Source organism: Pseudophryne corroboree, chromosome 7, assembly GCF_028390025.1.
Source record: "Pseudophryne corroboree isolate aPseCor3 chromosome 7, aPseCor3.hap2, whole genome shotgun sequence".
Classification (NCBI taxonomy): domain Eukaryota; kingdom Metazoa; phylum Chordata; class Amphibia; order Anura; family Myobatrachidae; genus Pseudophryne; species Pseudophryne corroboree.
In genome coordinates, this window is record NC_086450.1 from 442,433,821 (window position 1) to 442,448,171 (window position 14,351).

General features: G+C 48.8%; 1 protein-coding gene across 2 annotated transcripts in view; it reads left to right on the forward strand.

The window, feature by feature from the left end:
* The first annotated feature begins 392 nt into the window (after nucleotides 1-392).
* LOC134945567 (N-acetylglucosamine-6-phosphate deacetylase-like) overlaps nucleotides 393-14,351 on the forward strand; it is a 36,587-nt gene continuing 22,628 nt past the window's right edge. For both annotated transcript variants that reach the window (XM_063934933.1, XM_063934934.1), the window contains exons 1-3: nucleotides 393-641; nucleotides 13,498-13,634; nucleotides 13,866-14,005. In XM_063934933.1, coding sequence (XP_063791003.1) covers nucleotides 559-641; nucleotides 13,498-13,634; nucleotides 13,866-14,005 — 360 coding nt within the window. In that variant the 5' untranslated portion in view covers nucleotides 393-558. The remainder of the gene's footprint in view (nucleotides 642-13,497; nucleotides 13,635-13,865; nucleotides 14,006-14,351) is intronic.

A 14,351-nucleotide genomic window follows, 5' to 3' on the forward strand; every position in this document is an offset into this window, starting at 1 on the left:
AGTCTCCTGATCTACATTTTTGATCATTCTGCTGTGCAACATTGTAAAGCAGGCAGCTGGAACACATTTTCTAATCACCCTCCATTGCATCAATGTAGTCAGTTGTATAAATAAGGCTGCTGTATATTAAGGCTATCCATGATATGACTTTAATTCGGGACACCTATGATTTACACAGATTTAAAAAAAGGGATAATATTATGTATATAACGACTGAATCAGAGAAATGCATGATCCTGTATGCAGTAAGACTATAGATACAGGAACAGCATTAAATTACCTTATTAAACGTTTATTTAAAAAAAAATGGGGAAAAAAAGAAATCCTGCAGTGACCTTCTCAAGATGGCTGCAGTGACTGTCCTTTTAAAAATGGTTGACTCAGTCCTCCATGTCATGTGACCAGAAGCAAGGCATGTCCTGTCACCTGACCTGAGCTCATGTGACTGCTGTGCATAGTTACTGTATATAGAAAAGTGGAGCACTGAGTGAGGAGTATGGAGCGGGTGTGATGGACAGCTGAAGGCTACAGACCTGGCTACTGGCCCAGTATTAGGCGATGCCTTCCAACAAGTCAGTGTCTGATGCCCCCATCACCCAGTTCAGGAACTGCAGGATCCTCAGGGACCATAAGCTGCAGTGGTGAGTGTGCTTTCTGCAGTCTGTGTAATTGATCTGTGGGAATATTTGCAGGACTGTGGCCCAGGATATATAATGTGCATGTAACCTGTCCCTGTCTGACCATCCTGTATCCAGATAACTCCAGCTGCACCGTGTAGTCTGATCTGTGTGTTTACATGCGGCGCAGACCTGTGGCTACTCTGTATTCAGCTAGGAGTACTCTCATTGCCCAGTATCCAGTCCTGCTATGTGTTCCCCATACACACGTGTACATGCAGTACTTACCTGAAGTACTTACTGACAGGGGGGCAGAGATGGTGTCCAAGCTGCATCTCTGCTGCTCTGTAACTGCCCCTGTTCTGGTACCGTAGTGGTAACGTCAGGGGGATCCGGTCTGAAGATCGACAGTGTCTAGGTCGACAGTCACTAGGTCGACATGGATGGAAGGTCGACAGGGTTTCTAGGTCGACATGTGATAGGTCTAAAGGTCGACATGAGTTTTTCACATTTTCTCTATCGTCCTAGTGGATGCTGGGGTTCCTGAAAGGACCATGGGGAATAGCGGCTCCGCAGGAGACAGGGCACAAAAAGTAAAGCTTTACGATCAGGTGGTGTGTACTGGCTCCTCCCCCTATGACCCTCCTCCAAGCCTCAGTTAGATTTTTGTGCCCGGCCGAGAAGGGTGCAATCTAGGTGGCTCTCCTAAAGAGCTGCTTAGAAAAGTTTAGCTTAGGTTTTTTATTTTACAGTGAGTCCTGCTGGCAACAGGATCACTGCAACGAGGGACTTAGGGGAGAAGAAGTGAACTCACCTGCGTGCAGGATGGATTGGCTTCTTGGCTACTGGACATTAGCTCCAGAGGGACGATCACAGGTACAGCCTGGATGGTCACCGGAGCCTCGCCGCCGGCCCCCTTGCAGATGCTGAAACGAGAAGAGGTCCAGAATCGGCGGCAGAAGACTCCTCAGTCTTCTTAAGGTAGCGCACAGCACTGCAGCTGTGCGCCATTTTCCTCTCAGCACACTTCACGCAGCAGTCACTGAGGGTGCAGGGCGCTGGGAGGGGGGCGCCCTGGGAGGCAAATGAAAACCTTTTTTGGCTAAAAATACCTCACATATAGCCTCCGGGGGCTATATGGAGATATTTAACCCCTGCCAGAATCCACTAAAGAGCGGGAGACGAGCCCGCCGAAAAAGGGGCGGGACCTATCTCCTCAGCACACAGCGCCATTTTCCTCACACAGCTCCGCTGGTCAGGAAGGCTCCCAGGCTCTCCCCTGCACTGCACTACAGAAACAGGGTAAAACAAGAGAGGGGGGGCAAAATTGTGGCAAAACTATATTATTAAAGCAGCTATACAGGGAGCACTTATTATAAGGCTATCCCTGTCATATATAGCGCTTTTGGTGTGTGCTGGCAAACTCTCCCTCTGTCTCCCCAAAGGGCTAGTGGGGTCCTGTCTTCGTTAAGAGCATTCCCTGTGTGTCTGCTGTGTGTCGGTACGTGTGTGTCGACATGTATGAGGACGATATTGGTGTGGAGGCGGAGCAATTGCCAAATATGGGGATGTCACCTCCTAGGGGGTCGACACCAGAATGGATGCCTTTATTTATGGAATTACGGGATAGTGTCAACACGCTAAAGCAGTCGTTTGACGACATGAGACGGCCGGACAATCAATTAGTGCCTGTCCAGGCGCCTCAAACACCGTCAGGGGCTGTAAAACGCCCTTTGCCTCAGTCGGTCGACACAGACCCAGACACAGGCACTGATTCCAGTGGCGACGGTGACGAATCAACCGTATTTTCCAGTAGGGCCACACGTTATATGATTTTGGCAATGAAGGAGGCGTTCCATATTGCTGATACTACAGGTACCACAAAACAGGGTATCATGTGGGGTGTGAAAAAACTACCTATAGTTTCTCTATCGTCCTAGTGGATGCTGGGGTTCCTGAAAGGACCATGGGGAATAGCGGCTCCGCAGGAGACAGGGCACAAAAAGTAAAGCTTTAGGATCAGGTGGTGTGCACTGGCTCCTCCCCCTATGACCCTCCTCCAAGCCTCAGTTAGATTTTTGTGCCCGGCCGAGAAGGGTGCAATCTAGGTGGCTCTCCTAAAGAGCTGCTTAGAAAAGTTTAGCTTAGGTTTTTTATTTTACAGTGAGTCCTGCTGGCAACAGGATCACTGCAACGAGGGACTTAGGGGAGAAGAAGTGAACTCACCTGCGTGCAGGATGGATTGGCTTCTTTGGCTACTGGACATTAGCTCCAGAGGGACGATCACAGGTACAGCCTGGATGGTCACCGGAGCCTCGCCGCCGGCCCCCTTGCAGATGCTGAAACAAGAAGAAGGTCCAGAATCGGCGGCATGAAGACTCCTCAGTCTTCTTAAGGTAGCGCACAGCACTGCAGCTGTGCGCCATTTCCTCTCAGCACACTTCACACGGCAGTCACTGAGGGTGCAGGGCGCTGGGAGGGGGGCGCCCTGGGAGGCAATGAAAACCTATTTTTGGCTAAAAATACCTCACATATAGCCTCCGGGGGCTATATGGAGATATTTAACCCCTGCCAGAATCCGTTAAGAGCGGGAGACGAGGCCGCCGAAAAAGGGGCGGGGCCTATCTCCTCAGCACACAGCGCCATTTTCCCTCACAGAAAGGCTGGAGGGAAGGCTCCCAGGCTCTCCCCTGCACTGCACTACAGAAACAGGGTTAAAACAGAGAGGGGGGGCACTAATTTGGCGTTAGAAATATATAAAAAAGATGCTATAAGGGAAAACACTTATATAAGGTTGTCCCTATATAATTATAGCGTTTTTGGTGTGTGCTGGCAAACTCTCCCTCTGTCTCTCCAAAGGGCTAGTAGGTCCTGTCCTCTATCAGAGCATTCCCTGTGTGTGTGCTGTGTGTCGGTACGTGTGTGTCGACATGTATGAGGACGATGTTGGTGAGGAGGCGGAGCAATTGCCTGTAATGGTGATGTCACTCTCTAGGGAGTAGACACCGGAATGGATGGCTTATTTAGGGAATTACGTGATAATGTCAACACGCGCCAAGGTCGGTTGACGACATGAGACGGCCGACAAACAATTAGTACCGGTCCAGACGTCTCAAAAACACCGTCAGGGGTTTTAAAACGCCCGTTTACTTTAGTCGGTCGACACAGACACAGACAGGGACACTGAATCCAGTGTCGACGGTGAATAAACAAACGTATTCCTTATTAGGGCCACACGTTAAGGGCAATGAAGGAGGTGTTACATATTTCTGATACTACAAGTACCACAAAAGAGGGTATTATGTGGGATGTGAAAAAACTACCGTAGTTTTTCCTGAATCAGATAAATTAAATGAAGTGTGTGATGATGCGTGGGTTCCCCCCGATAGAAAATATGGGCGGTATACCCTTTCCCGCCAGAAGTTAGGGCGCGTTGGGAAACACCCCTTAGGGTGGATAAGGCACTCACACGCTTATCAGAACAAGTGGCGGTACCGTCTATAGATAGGGCCGTCCTCAAGGAGCCAGCTGACAGGAGGCTGGAAAAATATCATAAAAAGTATATACACACATACTGGTGTTATACTGCGACCAGCGATCGCCTCAGCCTGGATGTGCAGAGCTGGGGTGGCTTGGTCGGATTCCCTGACTAAAAATATTGATACCCTTGACAGGGACAGTATTTTATTGACTATAGAGCATTTAAAGGATGCATTTCTATATATGCGAGATGCACAGAGGGATATTTGCACTCTGGCATCAAGAGTAAGTGCGATGTCCATATCTGCCAGAAGATGTTTATGGACACGACAGTGGTCAGGTGATGCAGATTCCAAACGGCACAAAGGTGTATTGCCGTATAAAGGAAGAGGAGTTATTTGGGGTCGGTCCATCGGACCTGGTGGCCACGGCAACTGCTGGAAAATCCACCGTTTTTACCCTAAGTCACATCTCTGCAGAAAAAGACACCGTCTTTTCAGCTTCAGTCCTTTCGTCCCTATAAGAGTCATATCTGCCCAGGGATAGAGGAAAGGGAAGAAGACTGCAGCAGGCAGGCCATTCCCAGGAACAGAAGCGTTCCACCGCTTCTGACAAGCTCTCAGCATGACGCTGAGACCGTACAGGACCCCTGGATCCTACAAGTAGTATCCCAGGGGTACAGATTGGAATGTCGAGACGTTTCCCCTGCACAGGCTCCTGAAGTCTGCTTTACCAAGGTCTCCCTCCGACAAGGAGGCAGTATGGGAAACAATTCACGAGCTGTATTCCCAGCAGGTGATAATTAAATTACCCCTCCTACAACAAGAAAAGGGGTATTATTCCACACTATATTGTGGTACTGAAGCCAGAAGGCTAGGTGAGACCTATTCTAAATCTAAAAAAATTTGAACACTTACAAAGGTTCAAATCAAGATGGAGTCACTCAGAGCAGTGATAACGAACCGGGAAGAAGGGGACTATCTGGTGTCCCGAGACATCAGGGATGCTTACCTCCATGTCCCAAATTTGCCCTTATCACTAAGGGTACCTCAGGTTCGTGGTACAGAACTGTCACTATCAGTTTCAGACGCTGCCGTTTGGATTGTCCACGGCACCCCGGGTCTTTACCAAGGTAATGGCCGAAATGATGGTTCTTCTTCGAAGAAAAGGCGTCTTAATTATCCCTTACTTGGACGATCTCCTGATAAGGGCAAAGTCCAGGGAACAGTTGGAGGTCGGAGTAGCACTATCTCGGATACTGTTACAACAGCAGGGGTGGATTCTAAATATTCCAAAATCGCCGCTGATCCCGACAACAAGTCTCCTGTGCTTAGGGATGATTCTGGACACAGTCCAGAAAAAGGTGTTTCTCCCGGAAGAGAAAGCCAGGGAGTTATCCGAGCTAGTCAGGAACCTCCTAAAATCAGTGCATCATTGCACAAGGGCCATGGTAAAAAAAATGGTGACTTCCTTCGAAGCAATTCCAGTCGGCAGATTTCATGCAAGAACTTTTCAGTGGGATCTGCTGGACAAATGGTCCGGATCGCATCTTCAGATGCATCAGCGGATAACCCTATATCCAAGGACAAGGGTGTCTCTCCTGTGGTGGTTACAGAGTGCTCATCTTCTAGAGGGCCGCAGATTCGGCATTCAGTTTTGGATGTTGGTGACCACGGAGGCCAGCCCGAGAGGCTGGGGAGCAGTCACACAAGGAAAAAATTTCCAGGGAGTGTGATCAAGTCTGGAGACTTTTCTCCACATAAATATAGCTAAGGGTAAATTTATAATGCTCTAAGCTTAGCAAGACCTCTGCTTCAAGGTCAGCCGGTATTGATCCAGTGGGATAAAACATCACGGCAGTCGCCCACGTAAATAGACAGGGCGGCACAAGAAGCAGGAGGGCAGTGGCAAAAACTGCAAGGACTTTTCGCTGGGCGGAAAATCATGTGATAGCACTGTCAGCAGTGTTTCATTCCGGGAATGGAAACTGGGAAGCAGACTTCCTCAGTAGGCACGACCTCCACCCGGCAGAGTGGGAACTTCATGGGGAAGTTTTCCACACAATTGTAAACCGTTGGGAATTACCAAAGGTGGACATGATGGCGTCCCGTCTGAACAAAAAACGGGACAGGTATTGCGCCAGGTTAAGAGACCCTCAGGCAATAGCTGTGGACGTTCTGGTAACACCGTGGGTGTACCAGTCGGTGTATGTGTTCCATCCTCTGCTTTTCATACCTAAGGTACTGAGAATTATAAGACGTAGAGGAGTAAGAACTATACTCATGGCTCCGGATTGACCAAGAAGGACTTGGTACCCGGAACTTCAAGAGATGCTCACAGAGGACTTATGGCCTCTGCCGCTAAGAAGGGACTTGTTTCAGCAAGTACCATGTCTGTTCCAAGACTTACCGCAGCTGCGTTTGACGGCATGGCGGTGGAACGCCGGATCCTAAGGGAAAAGGCATTCAGGAAGAGGTCATTCCTACCCTGGTCAAAGCCAGAAAGGAGGTGACCGCACAACATTATCACCACATGTGGCGAAAATATGTTGCGTGGTGTGAGGCCAGGAAGGCCCCACGAAGAAATTTCAACTCGGTCGATTCCTGCATTTCCTGCAAACAGGAGTGTCTATGGGCCTCAAATTGGGGTCCATTAAGGTTCAAATTTCGGCCCTGTCGATTTTTCTTCCAGAAAGAATTGGCTTCAGTTCCTGAAGTCCAGAAGTTTGTCAAGGGAGTATTGCATATACAACCCCCTTTTGTGCCTCCAGTGGCACTGTGGGATCTCAACGTAGTTCTGGGATTCCTCAAAACACATTGGTTTAAAACCAGTCAAATCTGTGGATTTGAAGCATCTCACATGAAAAGTGAACATGCTCTTGGACCTGGCCTGGACCAGGCGAGTGTCAAATTGGTGGTTTTTTTCTCAAAAAAGCCCATATCTGTTTGTCCATTCGGACAGGGCAGAGCTGCGGACTCGTCCCCAGTTCTCTCCCTAAGGTGGTGTCAGTGTTTCACCTGAACCAGCTTATTGTGGTGTCTTGCGCCTACTAGGGACTTGGAGGACTCCAAGTTGCTAGATGTGGTCAGGGCCCTGAAAATATAGGTTCCAGGACGGCTGGAGTCAGGAAAACTGACTTGCTGTTATCCTGTATGCACCCAACAAACTGGGTGCTCTTGCTTTTAAGCAGACTTTTGCTAGTTGGATGTGTAATACAATTCAGCTTGCACATTCTGTGGCAGGCCTGCCACAGCCAAAATATGTAAATGCCCATTCCACAAGGAAGGTGGGCTCATCTTGGGCGGCTGCCCGAGGGGTCTCGGCTTTACAACTTTGCCGAGCGGCTATTTAGTCAGGGGCAAACACGTTTGTAAAATCCTACAAATTTGATACCCTGGCTAAGGAGGACCTGGAGTTCTCTCATTCGGTGCTGCAGAGTCATCCGCACTCTCCCGCCCGTTTGGGAGCTTTGGTATAATCCCCATGGTCCTTTCAGGAACCCCTGCATCCACTAGGACGATAGAGAAAATAAGAATTTACTTACCGATAATTCTATTTCTCGGAGTCCGTAGTGGATGCTGGGCGCCCATCCCAAGTGCGGATTATCTGCATTACTTGTACATAGTTACAAAAATCGGGTTATTATTGTTGTGAGACATCTTTTCAGAGGCTCCGCTGTTATCATACTGTTAACTGGGTTCAGATCACAGGTTGTACAGTGTGATTGGTGTGGCTGGTATGAGTCTTACCCGGGATTCATAAATCCTTCCTTATTGTGTACGCTCGTCCGGGCACAGTATCCTAACTGAGGCTTGGAGGAGGGTCATAGGGGGAGGAGCCAGTGCACACCACCTGATCCTAAAGCTTTACTTTTTGTGCCCTGTCTCCTGCGGAGCCGCTATTCCCCATGGTCCTTTCAGGAACCCCAGCATCCACTACGGACTCCGAGAAATAGAATTATCGGTAAGTAAATTCTTATTTTTTCCTGAATCAGATGAATTAAATGAGGTGTGTGATGAAGCGTGGGTTGCCCCCGATAAAAAAATGCTAATTTCAAAGAAGTTATTGGCTTTATACCCTTTCCCGCCAGAGGTTAGGGCGCGCTGGGAAACACCTCCTAGGGTGGACAAGGCGCTCACACGCTTATCAAAACAAGTGGCGTTACCCTCTCCTGAGACGGCCGCACTTAAAGATCCAGCAGATAGGAGGATGGAAAATATCCAAAAAAGTATATACACACATACAGGTGTTATACTACGACCAGCTATAGCGACAGCCTGGATGTGCAGTGCTGGGGTAGCTTGGTCAGAGTCCCTGATTGAAAATATTGATACCCTGGATAGGGACAATGTTTTACTGTCTTTAGAGCAAATAAAGGATGCATTTCTTTATATGCGTGATGCACAGAGGGATATCTGCACACTGGCATCACGGGTAAGTGCTATGTCCATTTCGGCCAGAAGAAGTTTATGGACGCGACAGTGGTCAGGCGATGCGGACTCAAAACGGCATATGGAAGTTTTGCCGTATAAAGGGGAGGAGTTATTTGGTGTCGGTCTATCGGATTTGGTGGCCACGGCTACAGCCGGGAAATCCACCTTTTTACCTCAAGTCACTCCCCAACAGAAAAAGACACCGACTTTTCAACCGCAGCCCTTTCGTTCCTTTAAAAACAAGAGAGCAAAGGGATATTCATATCTGCCACGAGGCAGAGGAAGGGGGAAGAGACAGCAACAGGCAGCTCCTTCCCAGGAACAGAAGCCCTCCCCCGCTTCTACAAAAGCCTCAGCATGACGCTGGGGCTTCTCAAGCGGACTCGGGGGCGGTGGGGGGTCGTCTCAAGAATTTCAGCACGCAGTGGGCTCACTCGCAGGTAGATCCCTGGATCCTGCTGATAATATCTCAGGGGTACAGGTTGGAACTAGAGACGGATCCACCTCGCCGTTTCCTGAAGTCTGCTTTACCAACGTCCCCCTCCGACAGGGTGACGGTCTTGGAAGCCATTCACAAGCTGTACTCTCAGCAGGTGATGGTCAAGGTACCCCTTTTACAACAAGGAAAGGGGTATTATTCCACTCTATTTGTGGTACCGAAGCCGGATGGCTCGGTAAGACCTATTCTAAATCTGAAATCCTTGAACCTGTACATAAAGAAGTTCAAGTTCAAGATGGAGTCACTCAGAGCAGTGATAGCGAACCTGGAAGAAGGGGACTTTATGGTATCCTTGGACATCAAGGATGCGTATCTCCACGTTCCAATTTACCCCTCACACCAGGGGTACCTCAGGTTCGTCGTACAGAACTGTCACTATCAGTTTCAGACGCTGCCGTTCGGATTGTCCACGGCACCTCGGGTCTTTACCAAGGTAATGGCCGAGATGATGATTCTTCTTCGAAGAAAAGGCGTATTAATTATCCCATACTTGGACGATCTCCTAATAAGGGCAAGGTCCAGAGAACAGCTAGAGATGGGATTAGCACTGTCTCAAGAAGTGCTAAAACAGCACGGGTGGATTCTGAATATTCCAAAATCCCAGTTAATTCCGACAACACGTCTGCTGTTCCTAGGGATGATTCTGGACACGGTTCAGAAAAAGGTTTTTCTCCCGGAGGAAAAAGCCAAGGAGTTATCCGAGCTTGTCAGGAACCTCCTAAAACCAGGAAAGGTGTCTGTACATCAATGCACAAGAGTCCTGGGAAAAATGGTGGCTTCTTACGAAGCAATTCCATTCGGCAGATTCCACGCAAGAATTTTCCAGAGGGATCTGTTGGACAAATGGTCAGGGTCGCATCTTCAGATGCACCAGCGGATAACCCTGTCTCCAAGGACAAGGGTATCTCTTCTGTGGTGGTTGCAGAGTGCTCATCTATTGGAGGGCCGCAGATTCGGCATACAGGATTGGATCCTGGTGACCACGGACGCCAGCCTGAGAGGCTGGGGAGCAGTCACACAAGGAAGAAACTTCCAGGGCGTGTGGTCGAGCCTGGAAACGTCTCTTCACATAAACATTCTGGAACTAAGAGCAATCTACAATGCTCTAAGCCAGGCAGAACCTCTTCTTCAAGGAAAACCGGTGTTGATCCAGTCGGACAACATCACGGCAGTCGCCCATGTGAACAGACAGGGCGGCACAAGAAGCAGGAGTGCAATGGCAGAAGCTGCAAGGATTCTTCGCTGGGCAGAGAATCATGTGATAGCACTGTCAGCAGTGTTCATCCCGGGAGTGGACAACTGGGAAGCAGACTTCCTCAGCAGACACGACCTTCACCCGGGAGAGTGGGGACTTCATCCAGAAGTTTTCCACATGCTGGTAACCCGTTGGGAAAGACCAATGGTGGACATGATGGCGTCTCGCCTCAACAAAAAACTGGACAGGTATTGCGCCAGGTCAAGAGATCCGCAGGCAATAGCTGTGGACGCGCTGGTAACGCCTTGGGTGTACCAGTCGGTGTATGTGTTTCCTCCTCTGCCTCTCATACCAAAAGTATTGAGAATTATACGGCAAAGAGGCGTAAGAACGATACTAGTGGTTCCGGATTGGCCAAGAAGGACTTGGTACCCGGAACTTCAAGAGATGATCACGGAAGATCCGTGGCCTCTACCTCTGAGAAGGGACTTGCTTCAGCAGGGTCCCTGTCTGTTTCAAGACTTACCGCGGCTGCGTTTGACGGCATGGCGGTTGAACGCCGGATCCTAAAGGAAAAAGGCATGCCGGAAGAAGTCATTCCTACTTTGATTAAAGCAAGGAAGGAAGTAACCGCGCAACATTATCACCGCATTTGGCGAAAATATGTTGCGTGGTGCGAGGATCGGAGTGCTCCGACGGAGGAATTTCAACTGGGTCGATTCCTACATTTCCTGCAATCAGGATTGTCTATGGGTCTCAAATTGGGATCTATTAAGGTTCAAATTTCGGCCCTGTCGATTTTCTTCCAAAAAGAATTGGCTTCAGTTCCTGAAGTCCAGACTTTTGTTAAGGGAGTGCTGCATATACAGCCCCCTGTGGTGCCTCCAGTGGCACCGTGGGATCTCAATGTTGTTTTGGACTTTCTCAAATCTCATTGGTTTGAACCACTAAAAACTGTGGATTTGAAATATCTCACATGGAAAGTGACCATGCTACTAGCCCTGGCTTCGGCCAGGAGAGTGTCAGAACTGGCAGCTTTATCTTACAAAAGCCCATATCTGATTTTCCATTCGGACAGGGCAGAACTGCGGACTCGTCCGCATTTTCTCCCTAAGGTGGTGTCAGCATTTCATCTGAACCAACCTATTGTAGTGCCTGCGGCTACAAGCGACTTGGAGGACTCCAAGTTGTTGGACGTTGTCAGAGCTTTAAAAATATACATTTCAAGGACAGCTGGAGTCAGGAAATCTGACTCGCTGTTTATACTATATGCTCCCAACAAGTTGGGCGCTCCTGCGTCTAAGCAGACTATTGCTCGCTGGATTTGTAGTACGATTCAGCTTGCACATTCTGTGGCAGGCCTGCCACAGCCAAAATCGGTAAAAGCCCACTCCACAAGGAAGGTGGGTTCTTCTTGGGCGGCTGCCCGAGGGGTCTCGGCATTACAACTCTGCCGAGCGGCTACGTGGTCGGGGGAGAACACGTTTGTAAAATTCTACAAATTTGATACCCTGGCTAAGGAGGACCTGGAGTTCTCTCATTCGGTGCTGCAGAGTCATCCGCACTCTCCCGCCCGTTTGGGAGCTTTGGTATAATCCCCATGGTCCTTTCAGGAACCCCAGCATCCACTAGGACGATAGAGAAAATAAGAATTTACTTACCAATAATTCTATTTCTCGGAGTCCGTAGTGGATGCTGGGCGCCCATCCCAAGTGCGGATTATCTGCATTACTTGTACATAGTTACAAAAATCGGGTTAATATTGTTGTGAGCCATCTTTTCAGAGGCTCCGCTGTTATCATACTGTTAACTGGGTTTAGATCACAGGTTGTACGGTGTGATTGGTGTGGCTGGTATGAGTCTTACCCGGGATTCAAGATCCTTCCTTATTGTGTACGCTCGTCGGGGCACAGTACCTAACTGAGGCTTGGAGGAGGGTCATAGGGGGAGGAGCCAGTACACACCACCTGATCGTAAAGCTTTACTTTTTGTGCCCTGTCTCCTGCGGAGCCGCTATTCCCCATGGTCCTTTCAGGGACCCCAGCATCCACTACGGACTCCGAGAAATAGAATTATCGGTAAGTAAATTCTTATTTTTTTTTCTTTTTTTTTTGAATTTTTTCATACTTAACGATTCACGTGGACTACGATTGGAACGGTAAAGTGTGCCGAGCGAAGCGAAGGCACCATGCCCGAAGCACACGAGCCATGCGAGGGGACGCGGTGCACTAATTTGGGATCCCGGTCACTCTACGAAGAAAACGACACAAAAAAAATTAAAAAAATCCTCATGTCGACCTTTAGACCTGTCGACCTAGCACATGTCGACCTAGAAACCCTGTCGACATTCCATCCATGTCGACCTAGTGACTGTCGACCTATAGTGGTCGACCTAAACATTGTCGACCTAGACACTGTCGATTTGATGAACCACACCCAACGTCAGGATAGAGTAAGTCTCGTCCTTTGTACCACAGTACTAGGAATACACAGGTTACAGTTGGCTTTCTATGATGGGACGTAATAAATTGGAGAATGTTGGGGAAAGGTGCCCATATATGGGGGAAAATAACATTTATATGAGTATCATTTTTACCCTCGGAAACTAAGTGATTCATACATCATGTCAGGGTGTATAATGGCTATGTATGTGCAGTAGAGAATTATCTTCTATAAAGGACACTTACACTATGTATCACCCCTCACCCACACACAATGGAGGCAGCTGTTTTCCAGGTTGAACCAAAGGCCTCAATACACTTGTCCGATATGGGCAATTTTCACCCGGTTCTGACGAATCGGGCCGCGAAATCAGGTGAAAAGTGGCTAAATTGGATGTTTTTGACATCCGATGTGCGGTGGCGTGTCATCGGGGCTGATTTGGTGGTCGGACATGCTGTACATAGGATAAATCGGAATCGCAGCCATCAGGTGCACATCGCGGCTAGTTTTTTAGCACCTGCGATATACCTACAAATTCTCGCATGTCTTCACTTGAGTGGCTTTTCTCTGGACCCACCCACCCACACACACAGCGGCAGCAGCAGCATGCGATATATATCTCATGCAATAAATCGCATGGGAAAAATGGCACATCAAGTACCAAATCAGATGGAAGCACTCCCGGGGAACTGCCGGGGGGAGTTCAAGGTAAATCGTAAACGACTTGTGCCTCAGACAAGTAGCCGTAATGTATGGGGGCCTTAACACTCAGAAGAATGAAGCAGTAAAGCTCAGGTGTGTCAGTAAGGTCTCTGTCCCTCGCTCCTATAGGGAGGATCTGTGGGTGCGGCAGGGGAAGATTCTTGACCCCGAGAAGCTGTTCTTTGACGAGAAAGGGGTAGCTGATGCCCAGGTGGACTGTCGGGGGAGGATCATTGCACCTGGATTCATTGACACCCAGATCAATGGTAAGAGAGTCATGTCTAGTGGCTGCTTATGTCCAGCCTGGGCCGTATCACCAGTGTGATAATGTTATGCTCTTGTTTTCTTGAGTTTAGATTATTTTAGCTGAGGAAAACAGGTGCTGGACATTCTCCCCGTCAGTGGCTGGTCTGCCCATGGTTCTGACTGTGTATACCTGGCACATGCCATCACCCACAGATTAATGTGACCTCTTCCGTCCTTTCTTGTTACATCAGGAGGGTTTGGTGTGGACTTTTCCCAGGAAACAGATGATGTGAGAGCTGGGCTTTCTCTGGTCGCTGGTAACATCCTGTCTCATGGCGTCACCTCTTTCTGCCCAACCCTGGTGACCTCCCCCGCGTCTGTCTACCACAAGGTGCGACCCTGACTTTTACTTACTGTGAATGTTTCCACAGGAAAACAGCAGCAGTGGATAATGGGATTCACTGAGAGGAGTATGTACAAAATCTCATGCTGTCTGTGTGTTTACATTGTGTCATTGTGTCACCTGCCTTAAACTGAGGGCATTGGGTATTCCTCTAGTCGGGCGGGAAATATATACAGTACACAGCTCCCCTGTCTGGCTTATATATCTCCTCACAGGAACACAGGTGGGACAGTCAGGATTTGCCCGTTTCCCCTCCCTAGGATAGTTGTGCCCCCTACCCTCTGCCATAGAGATCATGGCTCCAACCTCCCAAATATATCATCTGTGTAAAATA